Here is a 22,481-nt window from a genome sequence, read left to right as displayed (position 1 = left end):
GGGCTTGGGGATCTTGGAGGTCTTTTCCAACCTCAGTGATTCTATGATCATATTTCATGTTTTGAATTGTCTGTGACATTTATTTCTGCATACAACCCCAAAGAGGTGTGCTCTGGTTCCCCACTGGGATTACAGACCCTGGCTGCGGTGCCATCTTTCTTCTCAAAGTTCCTATGAAATGCACAACCAAGAATTCCCATACGCTGAATTACGTCAGCGTGCACCTCACTTTAATCACTATAATAAACACAATTTTCATTAATATTTTTTTCCACATAAGTTAGATCTTGCCTACACACAGCCATGCACCGTTTAATTACACAGATCTAAACAATATAAACTCCTTCCTGGACATACTCATTATAAAGCGGTGTCATTTAGTTCAGTTCCAACTCATTCTCAACAACTTCAGCAGCTGGGCTTACGCTAATAGGAGAGCACCTGCACCAGGGCTTGCCCGTTCAGACAGACAGGTCATTAATCCCTGCGTAAGATTAGCCAGGGCCAGCTGAGTGCTGACAGCTTCACCAGTTATTTTCTGACCACGAGGCCCATAAAAATGTTCCGGGTCTTTTTTCCTGGAATCTTAGAATCATAGAATCACTAAAGCTGGAAGAGACCACTAACATCATCCAGTCCAACCATCAACCCGTCCCCACCACTGACCATGACCCCAGGATTCTGATTCTGTGAGTGGGCACGCTTGGGATGGGTTGGGTTTGGACTTGGTGATCCTAGTGGTCTTTTCCAACCTTAATGATTCTGTGACTCTGAAGCAAGCATCCTGCTCTGGCCAAATAAACACTCACTGGGCACCAAGGACATGGGACTCTGGAACCAAATGTATTGCTTTTTGCTCGGTGGTGCCATGATGATTAGGGATTTTTTCTCATAAAGCAAATGGAAGCTGAAGGAGTTGGAATTACCTTGCTAACAGAAAGGGAAACCTATGAGAAAATGTTTTAGCATGTAGTGCAGAGCTTGTTCTGCCCAGAGACTGAAGGCTTTTACCTCTGCTCCTTTTATATATTCTGTGAAATTTTAATGCTATGAAAGGACAACCCACTTCAATAAATATTAAACTGAGGTGTGAGCTGACAGCATAACGGCATGGCTGGTAACATCAGGAACACACGACAGTGTGCACAGCCATGACAAAAGTACCAAGTGACACAGGGAGAAAAGAAGTGGGTTGGTTGCTGGACCTGATGATCTTGGAGGACTTTTCCAACCTTAACGATTCTGTGATGCTAGGAAGCAAGGGAAAAAAAAAAACAAAAGCATCTCAGACCATGGTCATGACCATGAGGTCTCTGCTTAAACCAGAATAGCTGGTGGGATGTTTTCTTTTGTAAAAATGTGGCCTCCCAAGTGCGCTCAGTCCGTGAACCCAAATGTCAGCCTCCAGCCAGCAGCTGGCATTTCCCACGTGCTGTGAAAGAGCAGCTATCTGCTGGCTGCTCTCCCTTGAAACCCCGAGATAACACGCGGGCTCCAGGCACCGCTGCGCTTCTCTCACGCTGAAAGCTCAGACATCGCACCAAAGGGGGGAAAGGCAGCCTGAGAACTTTGCAAAATAAAAATAAAGGAGACCAATTTTCACCTATCACTGTGATCTCTAAATTGCCTTTAATAAGCCCTGCAATAAAGCAGGGAGCCTGGGTTGCGGCTGCTCCTCTGCGAGGAGACAGCTCTATCTCCAAACCATGGCTGCCGCTCAGTCCCAGGCACATTAACTCCATTTATCTCCTCCCACAGACCAAGGAGAAACGAGCAGCTCTTGATTTCAGCACCTGCCCTTTATCTCTGTGTTTATGGAGAAATCTTCTAGCAGGCTAATTACCCAGCTTGGACTTTCCTTGCCTTCCACAGCACCGAGCTAAAAGCTTAAAATAATGTTAATTACGTTGTTTGTCTTCCATGACAGTTGCGTTTGCTCTGAGACCGAGGAGAAAACAGGAGTTGGATCTCTCATTTCCCAGCAATTGTTTGCAGGCACAGGCCCACATACATGACCTGCTGCTAACACACGTGTCCCTTACATCACACGGTGTTTCCCACAGGGAAAGGAGCAGGAGCACTGGGGTGTGCTATCACACTGATAAGCTCTATTATGCAGATTGGGATCGCGGTGCTGAGTGCAGTTATTTTTAGGTTACCTTTATTCATGTTGGAACGATCGCCTGAACAACAGACTCCAGATCTGAAAGCACAAAACGCCTCTTGAATGCTTACTTCCTCAACAAAAGCCAAGATAAGCAGCAGGAAAACATTCGCTATATTTATCTGCGCGTATCTTGTGTACTCATACATAAGAAAAACTACCATTGTTTGGGTTGCAGGGAAGCAAGGGAGTTGAAGTGCTGCTTCACTCCCCATTTTCCCAAATCAGGCCCTCAAGCACCTCACCCAAACAGCTTACGTTGAAGGTGGCAGTTTCAAGGAGGCCGCAGAGTCATGGAATCGTTACAGCTGGAAAAGACCACTCAGATGAACACAGGGATCACTGACTCCAATCTAGACTAGGGTCAACCATGGAGACAGCGCTCCTTTAGAGCACTTCAGCACCCAAAGGGAGATGGGGAAGGGTCTGAGAGTAAGGTGTGTGGGCAGTGGCCAAGGTCCCTTGGTTTGTTCAGCCCAGAGGAGGCTGAAGGAGGTCTCACAGTGGCCTACAGCCCCCTCATGGCCCTACAGCCCCCTCATGGCCCTACAGCCCCCTCATGGCCCTACAGCCCCCTCATGGCCCTACAGCCCCCTCATGGCCCTACAGCCCCCTCAAGATGCATTTGCACACTGCTCTCAGCCGCACGGTTTGGGTTTAGGTGGTGCTGTGTAGGGCCAGGGGTTCGATTCACTGATCCCTGTGGGTTCCTTCCAACTTGGGACATTCTAGGATTCTGTGATTCTGTTAAAAAGCAACAATGTCTTGCAGATTGCTTAGTAATTAACTGAAAAGCTGATCCAAAAATTCTCGGGATTAAACTCCACCGCTCTGCACTCTGTAAATCCACGCAGGTCATGTCAACCCTGATGTAACCCATCATTCCTCCATACATTCCTGAAGTCGTCTTGATAGAAGCCAGCCCTTCTCCCGAATCCAAATCCCCGAGCTGGCTGTGCCTGAACCGAGGTGTGTTAGAAGAACATCCTTCAGCAGGCACTGCTGGTTGGTCCATGTGGCAAGACAGCCTCCAGCTCACACACAGGAGCTCACTGAGCCCATTGTGCATTGAGCCAACGTGGGTAGGGCTGCTCCACCCATCCAGACATGCCCAGAGTGTCATTACAGACACGAGGATTAAAGCTTTCTCCTCCATTTAGCTGCAGAAATTCCTCAGAGCTGCCAGCACTATTGTGCAACTCTATCTTTAGTCTGATCTTAATGTGGTTTTGTCAAGCTTTGGAAGAGCTTCCCCTAGAAACCTCAGAGACTGCAGTGGGAAGATCTGAGAAACAGTGAGACTTGGAAGACCCCAATGAGAAAAGGGCAGATGGCATGAAGACTTACCATGTCATGTCTGTAGGGGGGAACTGAGTGCTATTCAATAGCAATGTCATTACAAAGAAAGGGAGTTTGTGCCTCCACAAATTAATGCAGCAATTACAGAAGAAGGTCGGTGTCACCAGCTTTCTCCAGGCAGGAAAGCAACCAATGAAAGACCAAACCATTGGATTTGGGAACAAAAAAAAAAAAAAAAGAAAAAGAAAAAAGAAAATGCAGTAGGTACAAACGTGCAGTGCAGAAGAACTGTGCGTCCCTGCCTGTGCTCACTTGGTCCCCCTGCCCCAAAACTGAATTCAACTGCAGGAAAGGAGAGCACACCAAGGCTCACTGTAAGCATCCTTACAACTGGAAGCACTGTGCTGCTCGGTATGGACTTACAGATCTCAGCACTTGCAAAAAAAGCGCTGATTTGTTGGCTTAAGTGTCACCATAACGTGTCATTCTGAACACTTTACCATTAGTGCACACGGTGTAAACTTGAGGGGATTTCACTCTTGAAACAACACTTCTACAAACTGTGCCCAACATGCAAGTCCATTCTTTTTTTTTTTTTTTTTTCTAAGCAACACACTCATTTCCTGATGGCTCTGTCAGCAGTCACTGCAGTCTCATAACAGAAGAGCTTTTAGTTATCTGCATGTATGAAAACGCTGTCAGAGAAAAGTAGCCCATTTCTTCCAAAGTAACTCAGCCTGGCCGAGTCACTGCACACACCATCCCAGGGACGCTGGGAGCTGCAGGAAAGACATCATGCATGCAGCCAGCTGGACAATTCCACAGGGTGTTTCAGGATTACCAGGGTATAAATTAATTACCGCCGTTGCCACTGGCCATGAGAAGAAGCTCCTGCTCTCTTATCATGGAGTAAGAACAGAAATGGTTCTGCAGAGCGTAGGAAGTATTTAAAATACTCTTGGCACAGTGGAGAAGCAAAACTTGTTTGTTATTTTTTTTTTAAACACAACAGCAAAGCACCATATCGCTCCCATTTACTTCCTTACCTGCTTGCACAGATTCCGTTATCGCAGCATTTAAGCACCACACTGCCCATAAGGGATTTCGGCCTCACAAAACCCATCAAGTTGCTGAATCCCTCCTGGATCTGAGGCTCTCAGAAGAGTACAGAGACTCTGCTCAGGATTACACACAGTTCACTACCGTGCTGACCAGACCTGCCAGCCCTGGGCTCATTTCCAGTGGGTTGGTTTATTTGGAACCCAAGACTGAAGCCCCCAGATTTCGCCTTAGTACCATTTTATACAGACCCCCATGGAGGTGTGGAACAGTAGAGAAAGAATGTGCCAACAGAAATGAGAATGAAGACAGTCAGGTTACATCTTAATGGGCACAGAAAGGTGAGACCGCATGATACAGATACGATGAAGAAAACTCAGCCTCAGCAGATCTTACTTCCTCCACACTTCAATTTAATAACGGATCGAGAAAGCTCACCCAAACATTCAGCAGAAAACAGCAATCTCAATTAAACCACACACATATTGCAATCCACAATGGAATCCTTCACCTGCTGGTGTTCTGACGTCACAGATGTGAGTGTGCGTATGTAGCTGGCTGGAACAGCAGATGTTAACTGATGAGCTGAGCACTTACCCTGAGCCTGTCCTTGGGCAAAGCCACTGCTCCCTGCTTGATGATCTCCAGAACGCGCTCCACCGACAGCTCAGCTCCAGCATGCTCCAGCCGGGAGCTGAAGAAACTGATCACCTGGGATGGAGAATGGGAGCACGTCAGCAAATGGAAGGGATCCCTGTATCAGTGTGCACACAAGGCTTTTGTCCCCTCTCCCTGGATGGATGTCTCTGCGTTCCTTAAAGAAGCGGTATGATACTGCTTGCAGCATCATCAGGCACACTTTGTGGATGACACGCTGGCCCAAATGTCAGTGTTCTGCAGGCATTTTTAGGGAGTAGATGAATTCACCATTTAACAACATTTACCCTTCCCGTGCACATGGGACTTTCAAGGCATTCCTGTTGACTTTTTGTAGTTTGAGCCAGGAATTTACTGTAGTTTTCAAGTATTAAAGTAAAATCCCTGTATTTTCAATGGCTACTCAACAGAGGGCTCGAAAACAACCATTAAATGTCCCAGTACAACTTCAAGGGTCTACAGGACTCACTTGGTGACTTTGTAGCATCCCAATCCACAGCAACTGGAAAAAAACAAAAAGCAAGCCCACAGAGATGCCCTTCTCCCCACAAGAGCCATCCTCATGCATGCCCCCAGTCAGGAGGAAAATCCCAGGACCAAGGACCCATGCACTCCCTCTCACTGCTCTCCTGCATTTCTCCCTGATGAGGCCAAGCTGATTTTCCCCAGCCCTCCTTTTGTGCCCCAGCAGCTTCTTGCTAGCACCCCACAGCTGCATCGGAGCAACTTCCATCCCTCTCCAAGCCCAGTATGTCACACCTGCAGCCGACATCCCACCAGCAGTTCTCCACTGAGGACATCAGAAAACCTGCACTTCTACAGCTCCCTTCATCGCAAAAGAGCACGCTCTGGGAACCCCATCCCCTCCTCTAAAGGAGGAGATCTGAGGATGGATATGAAGCACAGCTTAAATCCCTCGGGTCCTTAGAAGGCCCCATAGGATGGCTGGAGGCATTCTGCACTGCCCTTGGCCCCTTGGTCAGAGCACAGCACCCACTCTCTGCACGCACTGCTGGTAGGCTTCCTGACTTGTAATCTTCTCTGCAAAGTGGCAGTGCCCACATGTGTCCAAATTACAGCCTCATCACACCGAGTAATCTCTGCTAGTTCTCCCAAGTAGAAGGGGGAAAAGCGTATTATGCTGCAAAATCTCTTTGTTCTGCAGCAACTCGCAGCTGGAGCCAGAACCCATTACCCTAATTACGCCTCCCAGCTCAGCTGCTGCTCACAGAACAAAGGCAGCTGATGGCATGATTGCTTTGGGATTCGGGTTTGTTGGTCCCCTCCTGTGATTCCGAAGCCCCAGCCCTCTTCTTGGGCAGCTGGATCTCAGAGCAACTTTCTCTAGAAACTGCGAAGCACCAGCTGAGTGGAATAGGGAGAGATGTTTTGGTTTTGGTTCTGTTTTACGCAACAGAAACGTGGCAATAGCCAAGGGAAAATTCAGGCTTAACCTTCTGCATGGCCCTTCTGATATCGCCATGGCTGAGTAAGGGGAGAATCCCCTGCCCTGGCTGATGCAGCAGAGTTTGCATCCTCACAGACAGGGACACGCTGCAGTGCTGTGATTGCTAATCCTTGCAAAAACCAACAGGGCAGGAGGATTGCTGAGTTCAGATGTGAAGGTTCTGCTAAACCACAACAAAAGCAAAAATTAGTGTTATGCTTTAATCCGAAGGATAAAACACAATCATCAAATGTATGCATAAAAAGTGGAGGAAGCTTGCAGATCTGGTGGTTCCTATTTTAGGAAGCCCAACGCTCCAATCTGGCCATGCTTTCAAGATTTCTGTGCTTCTGTGGTAGGGGTACTCTACCACGAAGTTACAGTCTGGAGATCTCCCACTACTTGCACGGCATGTCACCATTTCACAGAGTTCTGAACTGCTATTTTTGGTGTGTAGATTAAAAAATATCCCCTTAAATAATAACGTGCATCTCTAAACCTTACTTGTCTTTCTTCCTCAGACTAAATGGCACTGGAGTTCCGTATCAAGATCTTCCTAACTGATAGCACAGTACTCCAACGAGGTATGGTTTAGGAGAAAGGCAAGAGATGAGTGATAGACAGGACATCCCAGAAGAGGCATTTGCTTATTGCCATTATATGCAAAGGCACCCAGCGTGACCTCCCTCTGCCCAGAGCTGAAGGCCAAACGCCTTGCCTCTGCCCAGAGGCAAAAGATGTAAATGAACGTTTGACATAATGGTATGTCTTCTTTTCTTTGCAGTGAGCTTTAATTATTTTCCCCGCATAAGGAACAGAGTGGCGTTTAGAATAATCCTGAAAATCAACAGAATTCAATTCCCTGTCCACTACAAGAGAAAAGAAATCAGAAAAAGCCGACGGGCTGGACAGCAGTAGATGACCTTGAGGGTTTAGCACACGCTTCAAAGCTTGGTGCTGAGCACCTTGTTGTCACGTACAGAACAAAGATTTCCAGGGAACAACAGCAGGGCCTGTTACTTCAGCCACCCCTTGTTTTCTCTGTGACCGAGACGGAGGTGAAGAAACACGGACTGATATTTGCTGTAGCAGCACAGCCCTCAAGGACAAGATGTTTTCCCCGCTTGGTTCCTTTCAATGTAAACTGAAGTGCTGCTGTCCCAGATCCATCCACACGCAGTGCTACCACGCTTCGCCTTCTCCTGCAGCTAAAAACAACGCCGCTCCCCGTGCCTCCTCTGCCTTCAGCTCTCAAGGTCAGCTCTGCAGAAGGGAAAAACAGCTCGGCAGCAAGCGAAAAAGCTGGGATTTTGGTTTGTTGGTTTTTTTTTTTTTTTTTTGGTCATTTTCCTTTCTTTTCCTCTTTGCGAAGCGCTGAGAAAAGAAAGACGTGCGTTTTGACATTTGCTGTTTCATGCTTCCAGCCCTACACGCTGTATTCACAGTGCGCTGAAAGGAGAAGAGAAGGAGAAAACAAAGCCTTTGGTATAAAGGATTAGCACTTCAGCTGAGTGTCTTCCTAAGGAAGACATCAAGCACAGCTGCTCACGCATCCCCCATGGCCCAGGGGGGAGCAAGGCAAAGCCAGCCCTCGGGACATGCTGTTTTAGGAGGGATGGAACTGCTTCAGGTGGTTCAACAGCAGGAGAAACAGAAAAGGTTCCCTGGCAGAAGGTTTTCAGATCCCCCCCTGACGCTAGGAGAACGTTCAGTGGGAGCTTCTCAGAGTGCTCTGCTCCCATTTCCCCACTCCTAGCAAAGAAGGGAGCAAAGAAGTAGGGAAAAAAAAAATCATGGGAAGTTTGTAGCTAGGCTCAGGTAATGAGCAGGATCAGAGCTTTTCTATGGGCTCTTAAAGAGAAAAAAAAAAAAACACATAAAAAGCGATGCAGGTCTGACACAGGAGTTGCTATGCCAGAGCCAAGGCAGCTCAGTTCATTTTAAAACCCAGCAGGGAAATGCCTTTGGAGAATTCAGTTCCCAGTAGGAAATGGCATCCATCAGACCCTTTGCATTGCTCCCGACCTCTTGATTTCTATCAGACTGCTTTGCAAACAGAATTCTCACAGGTCCTAGCTCAGCCTGATCCACCACACCATACCTGGGGTGTGGAGAAGGCTTAGGAAGAATGAAGGTAATGAAAGGCAACAACTTCTCACCATAATCAAGAACAAAACTCATTTTTGGGAATTATGAAGAGCCTCCACCAAATCCCTGGCACATCTGAGATGGTGACCAAATTATGGACCACCTCTGAAACCAAGACAACTCTGCAGTAGGGCAGAACAGGAACCATGGCATTCCTCTTTGTTCCCCATTCAGAGGAAGAATATCCCATTTAGCTACACAAGACGCATGACATCCTATTAAGATGACTTTCTAAAATGGAAAGGAAATTACTAGGAACCAGGAGGTATTTTGAGTTCAGTTTCTTCTGTACAGCAATAACTGTTCCCCTATGTTCAGCATCACTGGTGATTTTCAGCTTATTGATGAAAACCCAGAGGTGGACAACAGATGGAGTAAAAGAATGTTCTACATGCTGGTGACTCCCCAGCACTCACCTGTCCTGCGCCTCAGCAGTGAGGTGCAAAGTGGTTATCTCCAGCATTATAACTGCAGAATGACCTGAAGTTTCCAAACCCTGAGGCCAAGTCCTGAGCTACTGTGCCCAGCTCTGCTACAACCACTGAAGTCAAGATCATTCTTATTTCAAATATTCATGACACGGCAACCTGGCAACTGTTGTAGCGTCTAAAAATCATTACAGATTGTTCACATTCTGAATTTTGGCCAGATTTCTTCGATACAGAACACTGCAAGCCATGTGAGAAGGCTGCTGAGGTTACCATGCTGTCTGGAACATTAGGGGTTGATATTTAACATAATGATCTAAAAGCAAGTCCAGAATAGGGAGACTGTTCCATGAATACAACCTCCGAGCTTCCTGCAGCATCCTGGTTAGGAATCTTCTGAGACATATCTGGTGTCTAATCAAAGTTCCTTTTCAGACAATGTCACCATTCCTGTGTGGACATGACAATGGAGCTCCCACCTCCATCAGGGCCTGAGCAAGCTTTGGGAGCCAGAACCTCATCTGGGTTCTCAGGTTCTGCCCACATGGTCACAGCCAAGCTGCCCGCATGCTAACATCATTTGCCAGGCTTTCAAGTGGTAGAAAGAACAGTTACAAATTTTTGGCTGTAGCACACAACCACAGAATCACAGAATCGTTAAGGTTGGAAAAGACCTCTAAAATCATCAAGTGCAACCGTCAACCCACAAGACAAAGACTTCTTCTGTATGGGATGGTAGTGCTGTTGATAGCAGGTATGAACCGGAGGACATGGCAGGATGGAAGAGGAGTCAGCTGGATGCCATCTCTTATTCAGACCTGCAAGCCTGAGAGCTCTCAACACTTGCCAGCTGGTGACAGGTATATTTTTAAGAAAATCTTTTTTTTTTTTGACATCCTCACTTCTGTAACAAAGGAGCTATTTAAAAATGCAGTGCGCTCCCTTGGAAAGCTTTAAATAGTTCTAGAATATAACTGGCATTATGCTATAACCCAGTATTAAATACTTTTGGGGAGGAACTGTTTAAATTGCCAAGGAAAACCTACATTTAACTGTAGCAAAGGAAAGGACATGCTGCTTTCTGCGGGAGGCACGAAGCTGTTAGGCGGAAGGACCTGGCCACCATGGTTTGCCTGGTTCTGGACAAGCAGAAAAGGTCCCTATCCGTCATAGAATCACAGAATGGTTGGGTTGGAAGGGATCCTAACATCCACCCAGACCCACCCCTGCTGTGGGCTGGCTGCCCCCCACCAGCTCAGGCTGCCCAGGACATCCATGGCCTTGGACACTTCAAGGGATGGGGCACCCACAGCTCTGGGCAACAGTGCCAGGGCCTCACCGCCCTCTGAGCGAGGAATTTCCTCCTCACATCTGACTTAAATCTCCCACCTTTTAGTTTAAAATTCCCAAGTCCTCCACAGGGCAGCTCATGGTGAGTTGCCCTCCCAGTTTGTACACAGGTCTGGGACTGCCCTGACCCAACACCCTGCACTCAGCTTTGTTGAACCTCATTAGGTTCACGTGGGCCTGCCTTTCAAGCCTGTCCAGGTCCCTCTGGATGACATCCCTTCCTTCTGTTGTGTCACCTGCATCACTCAGCTTGGTGTCATCTGCAAACTGCTGAGGGTGCACTTGATCCCATCACCTGTGTCACTGTCAAGAGCACCAGTTCCAGAAGGACCCCTGAGGGACACCACTCATTACTGCACCCACCTGGACACAGAGCTGCTGACCACAGCCCTCTGGCTGCGACCATCCAACCACTTCTTTATCCACCGAATAGTCCACCCTTCAAACCCATCTCTCTCCAATTTGGAGCTAAGAAGAGATTATAGCTATTTCCCACCTCTCCAAAGAATAAAACCATCAAATAAAGAAGCGTAAGCAACCTTGAAATAAGGGATCGCTCACCAGGTCTATGTTCTGCATGATGTCCTGGAAGGAGGGGTGGGTCCGGAACTGCTCGAACAGATCGCGCTTGTAGAGCAGCGCGTACACCAGGTTGGGGTTGTGGTGCAGGGAGTTGGTCAGGCAGGAGTTGATGATCTCCAGCATCATCCGGATCACCTCCTCAATCACATTCAGGTCTTGTGCCTGCAAGAAAGGAATAAATGTGAATGTGCCCTTTTCCACTGTAGAATGTATGGGGTAATAAGGACAGCTCACAGTGACTAACAGAGCTACTAGCCGGTCAATGTCTCAGTGGTAAACTAATGCAGCATGCCTGAGTATTGGCGAAGAGATCTGTTTTCTCCTGGAATCACCAAAATTTTACCTGAAATGCACTGTGTTCAGCCTCGTAGCTTGCTTATCTCAACAGGAGCCATGTGTGGGTAAATATTGTAACCAAATTCACTGAGGGTTAAGCAAACTTGGTCTTTCAGCATATCAGCGCACATTTAATTCAATACATTTTATGTTTGGTCCCTATTAGGGAGGAATGGGGTCCCTCTACCACATTGAACAACAGCCTGCAGGTCTATCAGGAGTGTGGATCACAAAAAACAGTTGAGTTTTTCTGTGTGATAGGAACACTGAAACCATTGGCACCTACTCTTACTGCCTGCAAAGCAGTCATTTTCTGAGTTATCAGAAAGAAAGCACTTAAATACCTGGTAACGAGGCCATACCTGGTAATGAGGCATTCTGTTGGACTCACAGAATCAAGATTGGAAAAACCTCTGCAACCATCAAGTCAAACCCCAACCCATCCCCTCTATGCCCACTTTGGAAACTGTTTAGCAGTGATGTCAGTCTAACTGTGGAGGTTACAGATTCCTTCCTGAATGTGAGGATCTCCTTTTTCAAGACTTGTCCTCAACCACTGGAATTACTGTTGTGCTGTCATTAACAACACTGGCAGAAACCCTTGCAACCCAATCACTGCAGCTACTTCGTCTGTTCATGCTAGTGCATTCTCCTGTGATGGAAGCAATTCAGAATGCAGGTGGATCCTCTGCAGCTTCCTAGTTTGCGTGCTGTGAAATAGCATCCCACTTAGATGTCATGACATGCAAATAATGCAAAATACTGGACAAAACCTGAAATAGTTGATTCGGCTGGGATCTGAAGAAACACCAAGATCTGCTTAAGTCAATGGTCAAGAAGTATCAGCCCACTGACTTGGATTTATTTTACAGTATGTTATGTTACGGTGGCTTTTAAGAAGCCCTGAGCAGTACCTTCACTCACTTTTCAATGCAGCAGGATGACCCAGTGACTGAGATGCTACCCTAAAACACACAGGATGTGTACAAACCCTACAACCCTGTGTACCTCCCCTATTCAATGGGAATACAAAGCAGGGATGCTTCCCAAAATCACCGGGTTGGCATCAGCATGAACATGTGAAAAGAGAAACTCTTCCACCACTGTGGCACAAGCAACTGAAGCCAGATATTAAAGTTAAAAGGATGCTTCCCTTCACTGAAGGCTTTATTTTGGTGGCTGTTAAGGTCACTCAAAGCTGTCCAGCTGTTGAACAGCCATCTCCCTGGTCTAAGAGCACCTTACACAAGCAACGGGATTTGCTTAGACAAAACTCCAAAAAGACAGACACGGGGCTGAATCTCAGCATCCCTCGTCTATTATCTAGAGAGATACACACTCCTATAATTAGCGATTAAAGCATTTGCGAAGGCTTAGAAGTTTTCAAAACAGGAAAAAACAAGCAGAAACCCAAGGACCACGCTCGGTTGAGACAATGGAGAAATGCTGTGAGGGCTGATAAACGCTTGTTGCTCTGTGTCCGCAGTATCAGGGTACGACACCTCTGCATCCAGACGCGGCGCCAGGACAGATAGAAAGAAGGTTACAAAAACATTTCACAGTTAGAGAGAAAAAAAAAGTTTATCGCCCTGCAGACTGACTCCCAGAGCAGCTGAGCACAGCCGAAATGCAGAACGTGGATGGCCGAGGCATCAGCACACAACCCTGCAGGAATATTGCTTTTGGACTGCACAGGCTGCTATAGGAAAAGCCAGATGTTGATGTTGGAGAGGACAGGTCAATGAGTTTCTATCTACTAAGGAGCACGTTTAAATGAGCAGTTAGAAGCAGTGGTATTTTCCCATTGCTTATCATTGACAAATTCAGTGTGCCATTCACACTGCAAATAATTGCAGTATTCCTTTACTAAACAGCTTTCAGGATGATGCCTCCATCAATAGTGATGAGTGCAAGTCCGCCCCAGTTTTTTTTTGTTTATGCCCACAGAGATAGTTATGTTCATCATTACAAGAAATGTGGAAGCTAAGGGCTGGTTGCTGACTTCCTGAGAAGGAAACTCAAAAGAAATGGAAACTTCCATCTGAGATGGAAACCTCCAGAAGAATGGGAAGGGAACGCAGGCACAGCACTGCTGTTACTGTAGGTAACCATAGATAACCCCTCGTGTTTCCTCTTCTGGGTAGAAATTAAACGTAGTCGCTTTTTTCAAATATCCTCATTTTTCAGCAGAAATAGCTAGGCAAAAGGCAGAAGCCCGCTTGTGTTCTGGTTGCATGTGCAACAAGGCAGCAGCCACAGATGCAGAGCAGCCTCATCATTGACTGGATTACTCTTCCAACCACGCTGCTACGTCCCCATTATATCCCCATCCCAGATAACAAGGAGCCAGGTCCAGCTCTGGGTTGCCTGTGTCTCTTTGTTAAGAATAAAAAGGAACAAACAAGTGACAATGGCAGCCTGGAAACAGGCTGACAGAGCACAAAGGAAAACATGACCAGGGCAGAAATGAGAATGTAATCTGCAGAAAAAAAAGAAAAAAATCTCACACCCAAAAAAAGTGAGTTTGATAAACACTAACTAGAAATGCACAGATTGGAAGCACAAAGCAAAGGCAACCTCTGGGGAGAGCTGGAGCATCCTGAAATATCACTGCTGTCCTTACCAAAATAGAATAAATAGGTAATGATGCCCTGATTCCAGGGAATTCAGTACTTGCTGCTTAACTTACAGCCCTCATCTTTGGGTTTTCCCATCCGAACATTCCCAGTGCTTATTTCTTTTATAAAGACATTAAATTAATTTTCAGGAGGGCTGTCCATGCGGCATTCAGGTTGGCTTTGCTGAACCATCCCTCATAACTTGTATGCAGTGATAATAACTGAGACCAACTTATTCTGCTTTCGGTTTTCTTTCCTTTAATGCTGGTTCGTGTGGAAAATAACATTCATTTGGCGATCAGAACAGGCTGCCCAGGGAAGTAGTGGAATCCCCATTCCTGGGGGTGTTCCAGAAGCATGGAGATGTGGCACATGGGGATGTGGTCAGTGGGCATGGTGGGGCGGGCTGGGCTTGGGGATCTTGGGGGTCTTTTCCAACCCACATGCAAGGATGCAGGACACCACTGCCTACCAAGAAGAGCCGCCACTGCTCACTGAGCACACTCACACTGCGTCGCAGCAGTTTCCCAGCCAGCTGATCCCTGCAGAGGAATAAGAGCTATAGGTTTCTGCCTGCTGAATGGCACAACAGCAATGCTATCAGAAAGGCAGTCATACAGTGAGCACAATCTCAGCGGGAAGGAACATATCTGCCTAGGCAAGCAGCACTTAGCAGAGATGGATAATGCAATACGCTGGAGCTGCACAATGGACATGAGGTAACAAAACAGGAAAGGCGCACTGCAGTGGGGTCTTTATCCAAGGAAACCTTATGAAACAAAGTGGAAATGTCACCTACAATATCAGAAAAATATATGAAGGAAACACAGGCTCACAAAACGTGTAGAAACACAGTCCTGAGTGGACTGCTCGTGGCAATGCTGCCACGTCGATGAGAGAATACAGAGAGAAAAGATGGAATGAAGGTTGCAGCCTTACAGTGAGCAGCCCTTGTCCAGTTCCACGACACCACGTCTAATAGTTTCAATGAGATTATTTCCCCTCCAAGAAATAGAATTCATAAGCATAAAGCTTGTAATCAGAACCAGCTTCAGTTCATTTTCCATTAGATTTTTTCCAGCTAGCTTCCATAGATGCTAAGGAATACCTGATGTGATTGTGATTTGGGATATTGAGTAGTTAGTTCTTCCATGCCTGCTGTAATGCAGCTGTGATAAGCTCAGTGCACCATACTCTGGTCTGGAAGAGGCAAGCTGGCACTCCAGGGGATTTCACCTTGCTAACACAATTTAACAGCATCCACAATTACAGCCCTTCCCTTTCCTCTTTACAGGGGAATTCCTACAGTTAAATAGTTTCAAATAATTCACTCTATTTTTAGTTCCTTTCAGAGAAGCACACGTATTTTGTTTGTGTTAGCTTTGGGGAACGAGCTTCCAGGAGAGCTGTCTGAATTTCCTGCATTTTCAGCAGAAAAGAAAAGCTCCAACAAAATCACCGTGCCGTGCTAAAGGAGTGGAAGAGTGGAGGGGAAGGATCTGCACAGTAAGCTGGTGCTACATCCACTGCACAAATGAACTGTGGAGCCAACCAGTGAGTGACAGAAATATCTGTCTATCTATTTTAGTGGCATACATATAGCGCAATAGCCTTGGCTGGTTTATGTCAAACCAAGACAACTTTTGGCCATGATGTTGAATGGTGGGAAAGCTAGGCACTGAGCAAGCAAATTTAGGGCTCACATGGAATATGTCCTCAAAACTGAACTCAGCTTTGAGTTCAAGCCATCCCATTTGTAGCAGGAAAATATCAAGCTGTTTCTGAGGACATGCATATATCTGAGTGAAGGTGCAGCTCTGCAACTCTTCTCTAAGAACACCCCATGCAATTTCATGGTTCTGTCTACTTCATGGGCAGACTGTAGATAACCCACAGCTCAACTCCTAGCTACTTCTTCACCTCTTCTTCCTTTCATGCACTTGCTCTTTCAAATTCCAGTGCTAAAATTCTTCACATTGAAATGTTCAATTTATCCCCAGTAAATCAGGTTCCCAAGTCAATCAGAAGTTTCTAGATATTTGCCTACAATGCTGTGTCTCCTGTTAGTAAGCCTTCTGTACTTTCAAAGGAAAGACCAAGCAATTACACAGACCCTAAATGATGATAAGGCACTGAGGTGATGGAGAGACTCAGAGGTTGGCATTTTTCTTAGACTAGGATTCAGTAAGGCAGCTGCAGAAGGTGTTTTATGCTAGAGAACTATAGACAGTCCTGCTCTCTGGCATTTCAACCCAGCCCATCCCCAGCATCCAGGCTTTTGATTCCAAACTCCATTTTCGGGAACCTCCCATCTAATGCCAGTGCTGAATTCCATGCTGGAAAGGCAAGGGGTGGCAAGCTTCCTTCTCCGGTGATTTCCAGATGCTAAAATGACAAATTATAAGGTCCTGTAAAACCTGGGAGGCAACCACTGCTGGGAAAGATGGCAACGATGATATTCATGCTGTAGAAAAATTCAAGTTAAACCTGTGAATCTGTATCATTCTCAAATCATGCTTGAAATAAGACGGAGTTTTCTTGCTGCTGAAAGGAAATGCTCTCCCTACGTATTTTCTATTTCTCCTTGAAATGAAGCTGATGAGGGACATGGTTAGTGGGCTGTGTGGGGATGGGCTGGGGTTGGACCTGGTGATCCTGGAGGTCTTCTCCAGCCTTCGTGATTCCATGATTCTATGATTGAGTATTCCCTAGAGGTATGTGAAGATTTTGTTTAGTTTGACTGGTAGAACAGGAAAGGACGAGTTCCACGTGAAACCCCACCTCCACCATCCGAGGGCAGGCAGATCATTGTGATACAGCCTTTAATTAACAGCACCTGTCTATCTTGAGCAGAGTTCACGGACTTTAAAGAAAAAAGTTTCTTATTCCAGCACTCCGCATCCAGCGCAGCTGTAGATTGTCGCCAGGAGAGCTGCTGGGAGCTTTTATGCAATAACTATTGCTACGTGCACTGAAACTCCGACACTTCCTAATTTGTTCTTTCAGTGGCATGGCAGGTCTTATGTAATGTTCACATCAAGTCTCCCATTTTTGCACTTAATATGTAAGTGGTACTTAACAAACTCTCTAGACCTAAAAGCTTGCTCCTTGATGATGACTTCTGACGAATCTCTTGGAAACAAGTGATTCTCCAAAAAAAGAACACGCCACATTTTTTGCGTTATTATCCTATGTGATATTGAGCTGAAGTACAGAAGCCCTTATGTCTATCACAAAGAAGACAGAAAAAATTACATCTTGGAAAAAGGCAGCAAAGACCAATTCACAGCTCCAGTGAAACAGTTTTCACATTTCTCCTTCACACCTCCCAAACCTTCCTCTGTATAGCACAGCAGTTACAGGAATGTAACACATCCACCAGATCCTTACAGCCTCTTTGTTTATGCATCATCTCTGAATATATCCTATATTATCAACAATATCCTACACCCTTGCTACTATATTAGGCAGTAACAACTATGGCACTCGTTGCAACACATACATCTAAGAGCGCGTTTCTAATGAACCAATTGCTGTCATTCAAGAAAAACACTCCCTGCTACAGACCTCTCTTTGGTGTCTAATTTAATTGAGAAAGCATAAAAACAAACTGAACAAATATCAACCCCTCACTAGAGCTGTCAACTACAAAGAAGCCAAAATTCTGCACTGGTTCCTCGCGGATTAAATGCTGTGGTTCAGCATTTTTTGCTGTGACATTCAAAAACCATCATTGCCTTTTATATATGACAGGTGTGCTCCACCCAAAGTACCACTCTGAGCAATTCTGACTCTGCTTAAGAGTAGAAACTTCACTAAGACTATGGAATCCACAAAAATAAACATGGACTGCACCAAGTTTCTGTACTAATCCAAGTGGAAAACTGCTCGTATTTTGCCTGACAACTGATAATGCAGACAGCAGCCCAAGATCTCTGCCTTTTTGCCCACAGGGTGGAATTGCTACGGAAAAGGCACATAAAATTTCTGATGATGGTGCAGTGCTCTTTGCATGTTGCAGTTCCCTAAGTATTAAGAAGTGCACAACACACATTTCAGGTCCCTGACAACACTGACACCCAACACACCCAATCTGTTTTAAGACTGGGGACCTAACAAGGTACTTGGAAGAGTAATCCAGATACACAATCATCGATGAGATTACTTCACATACATACAACACACAGACTAAACCAGCATCAGCAGATACTTTGAAAGATGTGAGAAACTGATCCTAGTAAAAGAAACACAGGACATGTTTAGTGGGTGTGCTGGAGATGGGTTGATGGTTGGATTTGGGGATCTTAAGAGTTTTCTTCCAACCTTAATGATTCTGTGATTCTGTGTTAAATGTTTTTTTACCACATTCCATCTTATTGTCAAAGAGCATTCCCCTGGACGTGGGATAAGGGCCCTGCATCAATTCTGATCACACAGGAGCTGATGAGCAGTGCTCAGCTTCCTGGCTCGTGGTCTGCAAGCACACAGCACCCACAGCCTCAATACTGAAAAATGAACCTTATGACTGAGACTGGGAAAAGCTAAAACCCACAGAACGTAATTCCAGCAGTTTGTGCACACAGGTACCGATTTAAAAACCAAAATATAATCAACTGGTGACATTTTTCAGGTGCTGAAGCAAAACAATCGTAATAGAAATATGGGGAAAAAAATGCATTGTCCAACAAAATACAATTTCCTGAAATATTTATGAAGACTCTTCTATTTTGGGACAAAATTGAATTTTGTGTAGCCTGGTTTAGACATAGATAAGACAAGAGACAAAGATTCACATAATGGGAAGACCTGCAACTGTTTCTTCAGATGCCAACTTTTGGTTCTCTCTGCATTGCATGTGTCCCTAATTTCTCTACCGCTGATGGGTAATTTGAAGACTTTCCTTTGGGTTGGTTCTTGTTCTATAGAATGGGATGGTTGGGTTCTTGTTCTAGAGAAGGGGATGGCTGGGTTCTTGTTCTATAGAATAAGATGGTTGGGTTTTGCTCTGTAGAATGGTTGGTTATAGGATGGTTGGTTCTTGTTCTCTAGAACAGGATGGTCAGCTTTTGTTCCATGGAACAGGATGGTTGGGTTTTGCTCTACAGAATAGGATGGTTGGGTTTTGCTCTACAGAATAGGATGGTTGGGTTTTGCTCTACAGAATAGGATGGTTGGNTAGGATGGTTGGGTTTTGCTCTACAGAATAGGATGGTTGGGTTTTGCTCTACAGAATAGGATGGTTGGGTTTTGCTCTACAGAATAGGATGGTTGTTTCTTGTTCTTAGCAAACCACTTCTTCAAGATCAAGTGTTTGGCTTAGCATGCACACAAATACTCAAGTGCAGCAGATTCCATACACTGTGTACCAGTCCTATTTCAAGAAAAATGAGGCAGTACACAGCGTCTTTGGAGATGTCCTATACTTCAGTGGCAGCCCACAGCTCACTCAGCTTTGGCTCAAGCCTAAGTATGTACAAGAGTTGTTCTGGAAAATTACCACATTCCAGTAACATACCTGAATGGCAATAAAAAGAATAAAAACCCTCTCCACTTTGGTGGAAAGCAGTGCAATCACATACATCTCGCAGCAGAGCAGGGAATCGGAATACAGCATGATTGAATAAAGGCCATCTATCAGAGCATTTTCTCTTTATGAATGTTTTAAAAGATGTTTCCCTGAAGTGGTTTGATGTTTGCTATTTCACTGGCAGGAGGCTGATGTGGAATGACTATCAGCTTTTTTTCTTTTTTACCTTACTTTGCCTTTAAAAAGTTAGAAGAAAAAGTTAGCTTTTACGTCAGTGAAGCAAAAACAATAATGAATCAAACTCCTGTTGTTGCTTTAAAATTAAAGTTGCAGAGTTAAATCCTCCAAAGGCAGATACCACGATAATGAGTGAAAACACAGCTATCCCAATGGATGCATGTGTTAATATACAATTTAATTACAAATTCGTGCAATTATCATCACAGAGAGTCTTTAAAGTGCTGTGTTTTTACCTAATTCGTAGCATGTTAAGAACTGTTATTTCCTGTCCAATTTCTACCTTTTTTTTTCGCTTCATACCAAGACCATCATTCAATTTCATTGACTAATTGCTTCCAAAGAATTCAACTTCCCTTCACACCGTCATTTGGTCCCTTAGCCACCCACACCACCAATTAACAGCAATTAACTAGCATGACATTAAAGGTCATATTAACACCAGCATCTCAGGGGACAGATACATTTTCAGTTGATGAGACTGTGTTAAGTAAATTGATTTATTATTATTATTTTAAGAACACCAATAACCAGCCAAAAGCTGAATGACTAGTCCAGACGTGTGCCCATAAAATAATAAGAAAAGTGGATGGAAACAGGAGGTGAGACATCAAAAAGTTGTAGTGCTTCACCGGTGTCTCACAGAAAAGAAAATAATATAAAATAATTCCAATTAGCATTTAGTGCTGAACAGCCTGAAAGGGTTTGAGCAGATTTCCTTCTGTGTCCATTTCCTCTCCTTTACAAGGCTGAATATTTAAAAACAGAATTACTGGGATGTTTGTAACAGATGGAAACATACTTCTGGTTTTTTAAGCATTGCATTTTTCAATCAAAACCTTGATGGGGAAGCACTAAACATTTGGTTTACTACATTGCTGAAATACATCGAAGCCACAAAAATAAATTGTGCTCTTTCCACAAAAGCTCTGCTCTGGAGAGCCTCTGCACTCCATTTTTCTGTTTTTGGTGGATGTTTGACAAAGCCCAGTGCTACAAACCACAGCTTCTCCTGAAAACCTCTGCACAACACACGAGTGTGAAGTACTTGGCTTTCCCCGAATGGATGAGGCCATCCACAGGTCTGCTCCCAACGTATCCTCCTTTACTTTTAGGCAGCAGGAAAACCATCTGAAGAGCGCTCCAATAATGAAAAATAAAAATAAGAGATAAATATGTTCTGAAGACTAGTAGTTATTGTCTTTTGTCCAAGCACATCAAAATTCTTCATCAGTCTGAATGGAGCAAATGTTGTCTTACAAAGTAGTAATAAACAGTATTTACAGAAAGGCTTGTGAGGTCTTTCTTAATGGTGAGATATTGGGTCTACAGCTTGTGCTGCATCCTACCTCGGGCCTCTCTAAAATCACTGTATTACATCAGAGCTGTAGTTCTCCCAAATGCAACACAAACAGATGCCCAGTGGAAAAATCAGTGCACAAAATTTTACTCTTCAATTTTGGGAGGGATGAAGGGACCCTGGAACAGTGCTCGTCCATTTCTAAACCAAAGTCTAGCGATGTCTTTAGCTATTGTCATAGAATCACAGAATCATGAAGGTTGGAGAAGACCTCCAAGATCCCCAATCCCAACCCCAACCCACCCTCCCCATGCCCACTGACCACATCCCTAAGTGCCACATCTCCACAGTTCTTGAACAGCTCCAGGGTCGGGGACTCCACCACCTCCCTGGGCAGCCCGTGCCATCTTCTGTTTTATGAATGCTCATGTAAGTGGCCTTATCCAGAACATTGCTTCTGAATACAAAAACACAAGTACTATCATTTATACCCTGTGCTGCAAAATAGCAGGAATGCCCCAGAACTCTACCCAGAGGTTCTTCCCACTTCTTCCAATTTTGTTCTCACCTCATACATTTGAACAATGAACGACTTTTAATCAGATGACCGTAAGATGCTACTGGAACACTAAGTATTCTAAAATCAATACAGATAGTGATGCTCATCTTCATTTTCCCCGGTGTTGCAAGGTTCTAAGTGAAATAACACTTAATGCCACCTGTGCACATAACACAACAGCAGATACCAATGAGACTTCTGGGGAACTCCTGAACAAGGAACCAAGAACATCTTTATGCATCTGCAAAGAACAATGTATTTGCTCCCAAATCCTTCAGGCACATTATCAAAAAGATACAGTAATGCAAAAACTAAAAAAAAACCGAACCACTAGTTCTTCCTACTAATATAAGTAAGTTCAATCAGACTGAACTTCACTAGCACTTTCCGCACAGGATTTTAAGGCAGTTTGTTCTCTCTGTATAAGGATAATTTACACAGCTTTCTCTCAGGAAAGTTTCCAATTCATTTTAAGAAAAGAACTGACAAAGAACTGAGACAAATCTGCAGAAATTTGCAATTACTCAGTACAAGAGCTTGCTTCAGATTTGGGTTTGGTTGGTGATTTCAGACTATTCTGAAATGACTATTTTTTGATAGTATAAAAATAGGGGGATTAGGTAGGAGAAGTACTCTTTAAATTAAATGTACTTCATCTGGAAGAGGGTATGACTAATATTTAGAGAATGTATTTATAGCCCATTATCCTGCTCATTAATGGAGTGGAGACAAGCGTACCCAAGAATAACCTGATAATGAAAGCATCACCT

General features: G+C 44.8%; 1 protein-coding gene and 1 long non-coding RNA gene across 5 annotated transcripts in view; one reads left to right on the top strand and one right to left on the bottom strand.

Moving 5' to 3' along the window:
• DYM (dymeclin) overlaps positions 1–22,481 on the bottom strand; it is a 162,945-nt gene that overhangs the window by 17,965 nt on the left and 122,499 nt on the right. For all 4 annotated transcript variants that reach the window (XM_021379772.1, XM_021379773.1, XM_021379774.1 and 1 more), the window contains exons 15-16: positions 11,114–11,296; positions 5,120–5,233 (exon numbers count right to left, since the gene is read on the bottom strand). In XM_021379772.1, the coding sequence (XP_021235447.1) occupies positions 5,120–5,233; positions 11,114–11,296 (297 nt within the window). The remainder of the gene's footprint in view (positions 1–5,119; positions 5,234–11,113; positions 11,297–22,481) is intronic.
• On the top strand, positions 5,240–10,428 carry LOC110389416. Its single transcript, XR_002433205.1, has 3 exons — positions 5,240–5,348; positions 7,148–7,210; positions 7,411–10,428. It is a non-coding gene; the product is annotated as an uncharacterized LOC110389416 (long non-coding RNA).

The sequence above is a fragment of the Numida meleagris genome, chromosome Z (assembly GCF_002078875.1).
Source record: "Numida meleagris isolate 19003 breed g44 Domestic line chromosome Z, NumMel1.0, whole genome shotgun sequence".
NCBI lineage: Eukaryota > Metazoa > Chordata > Aves > Galliformes > Numididae > Numida > Numida meleagris.
The sequence above is the reverse complement of the archived record's forward strand: the minus strand, read 5'-3'. Positions and strand labels throughout refer to the sequence as shown.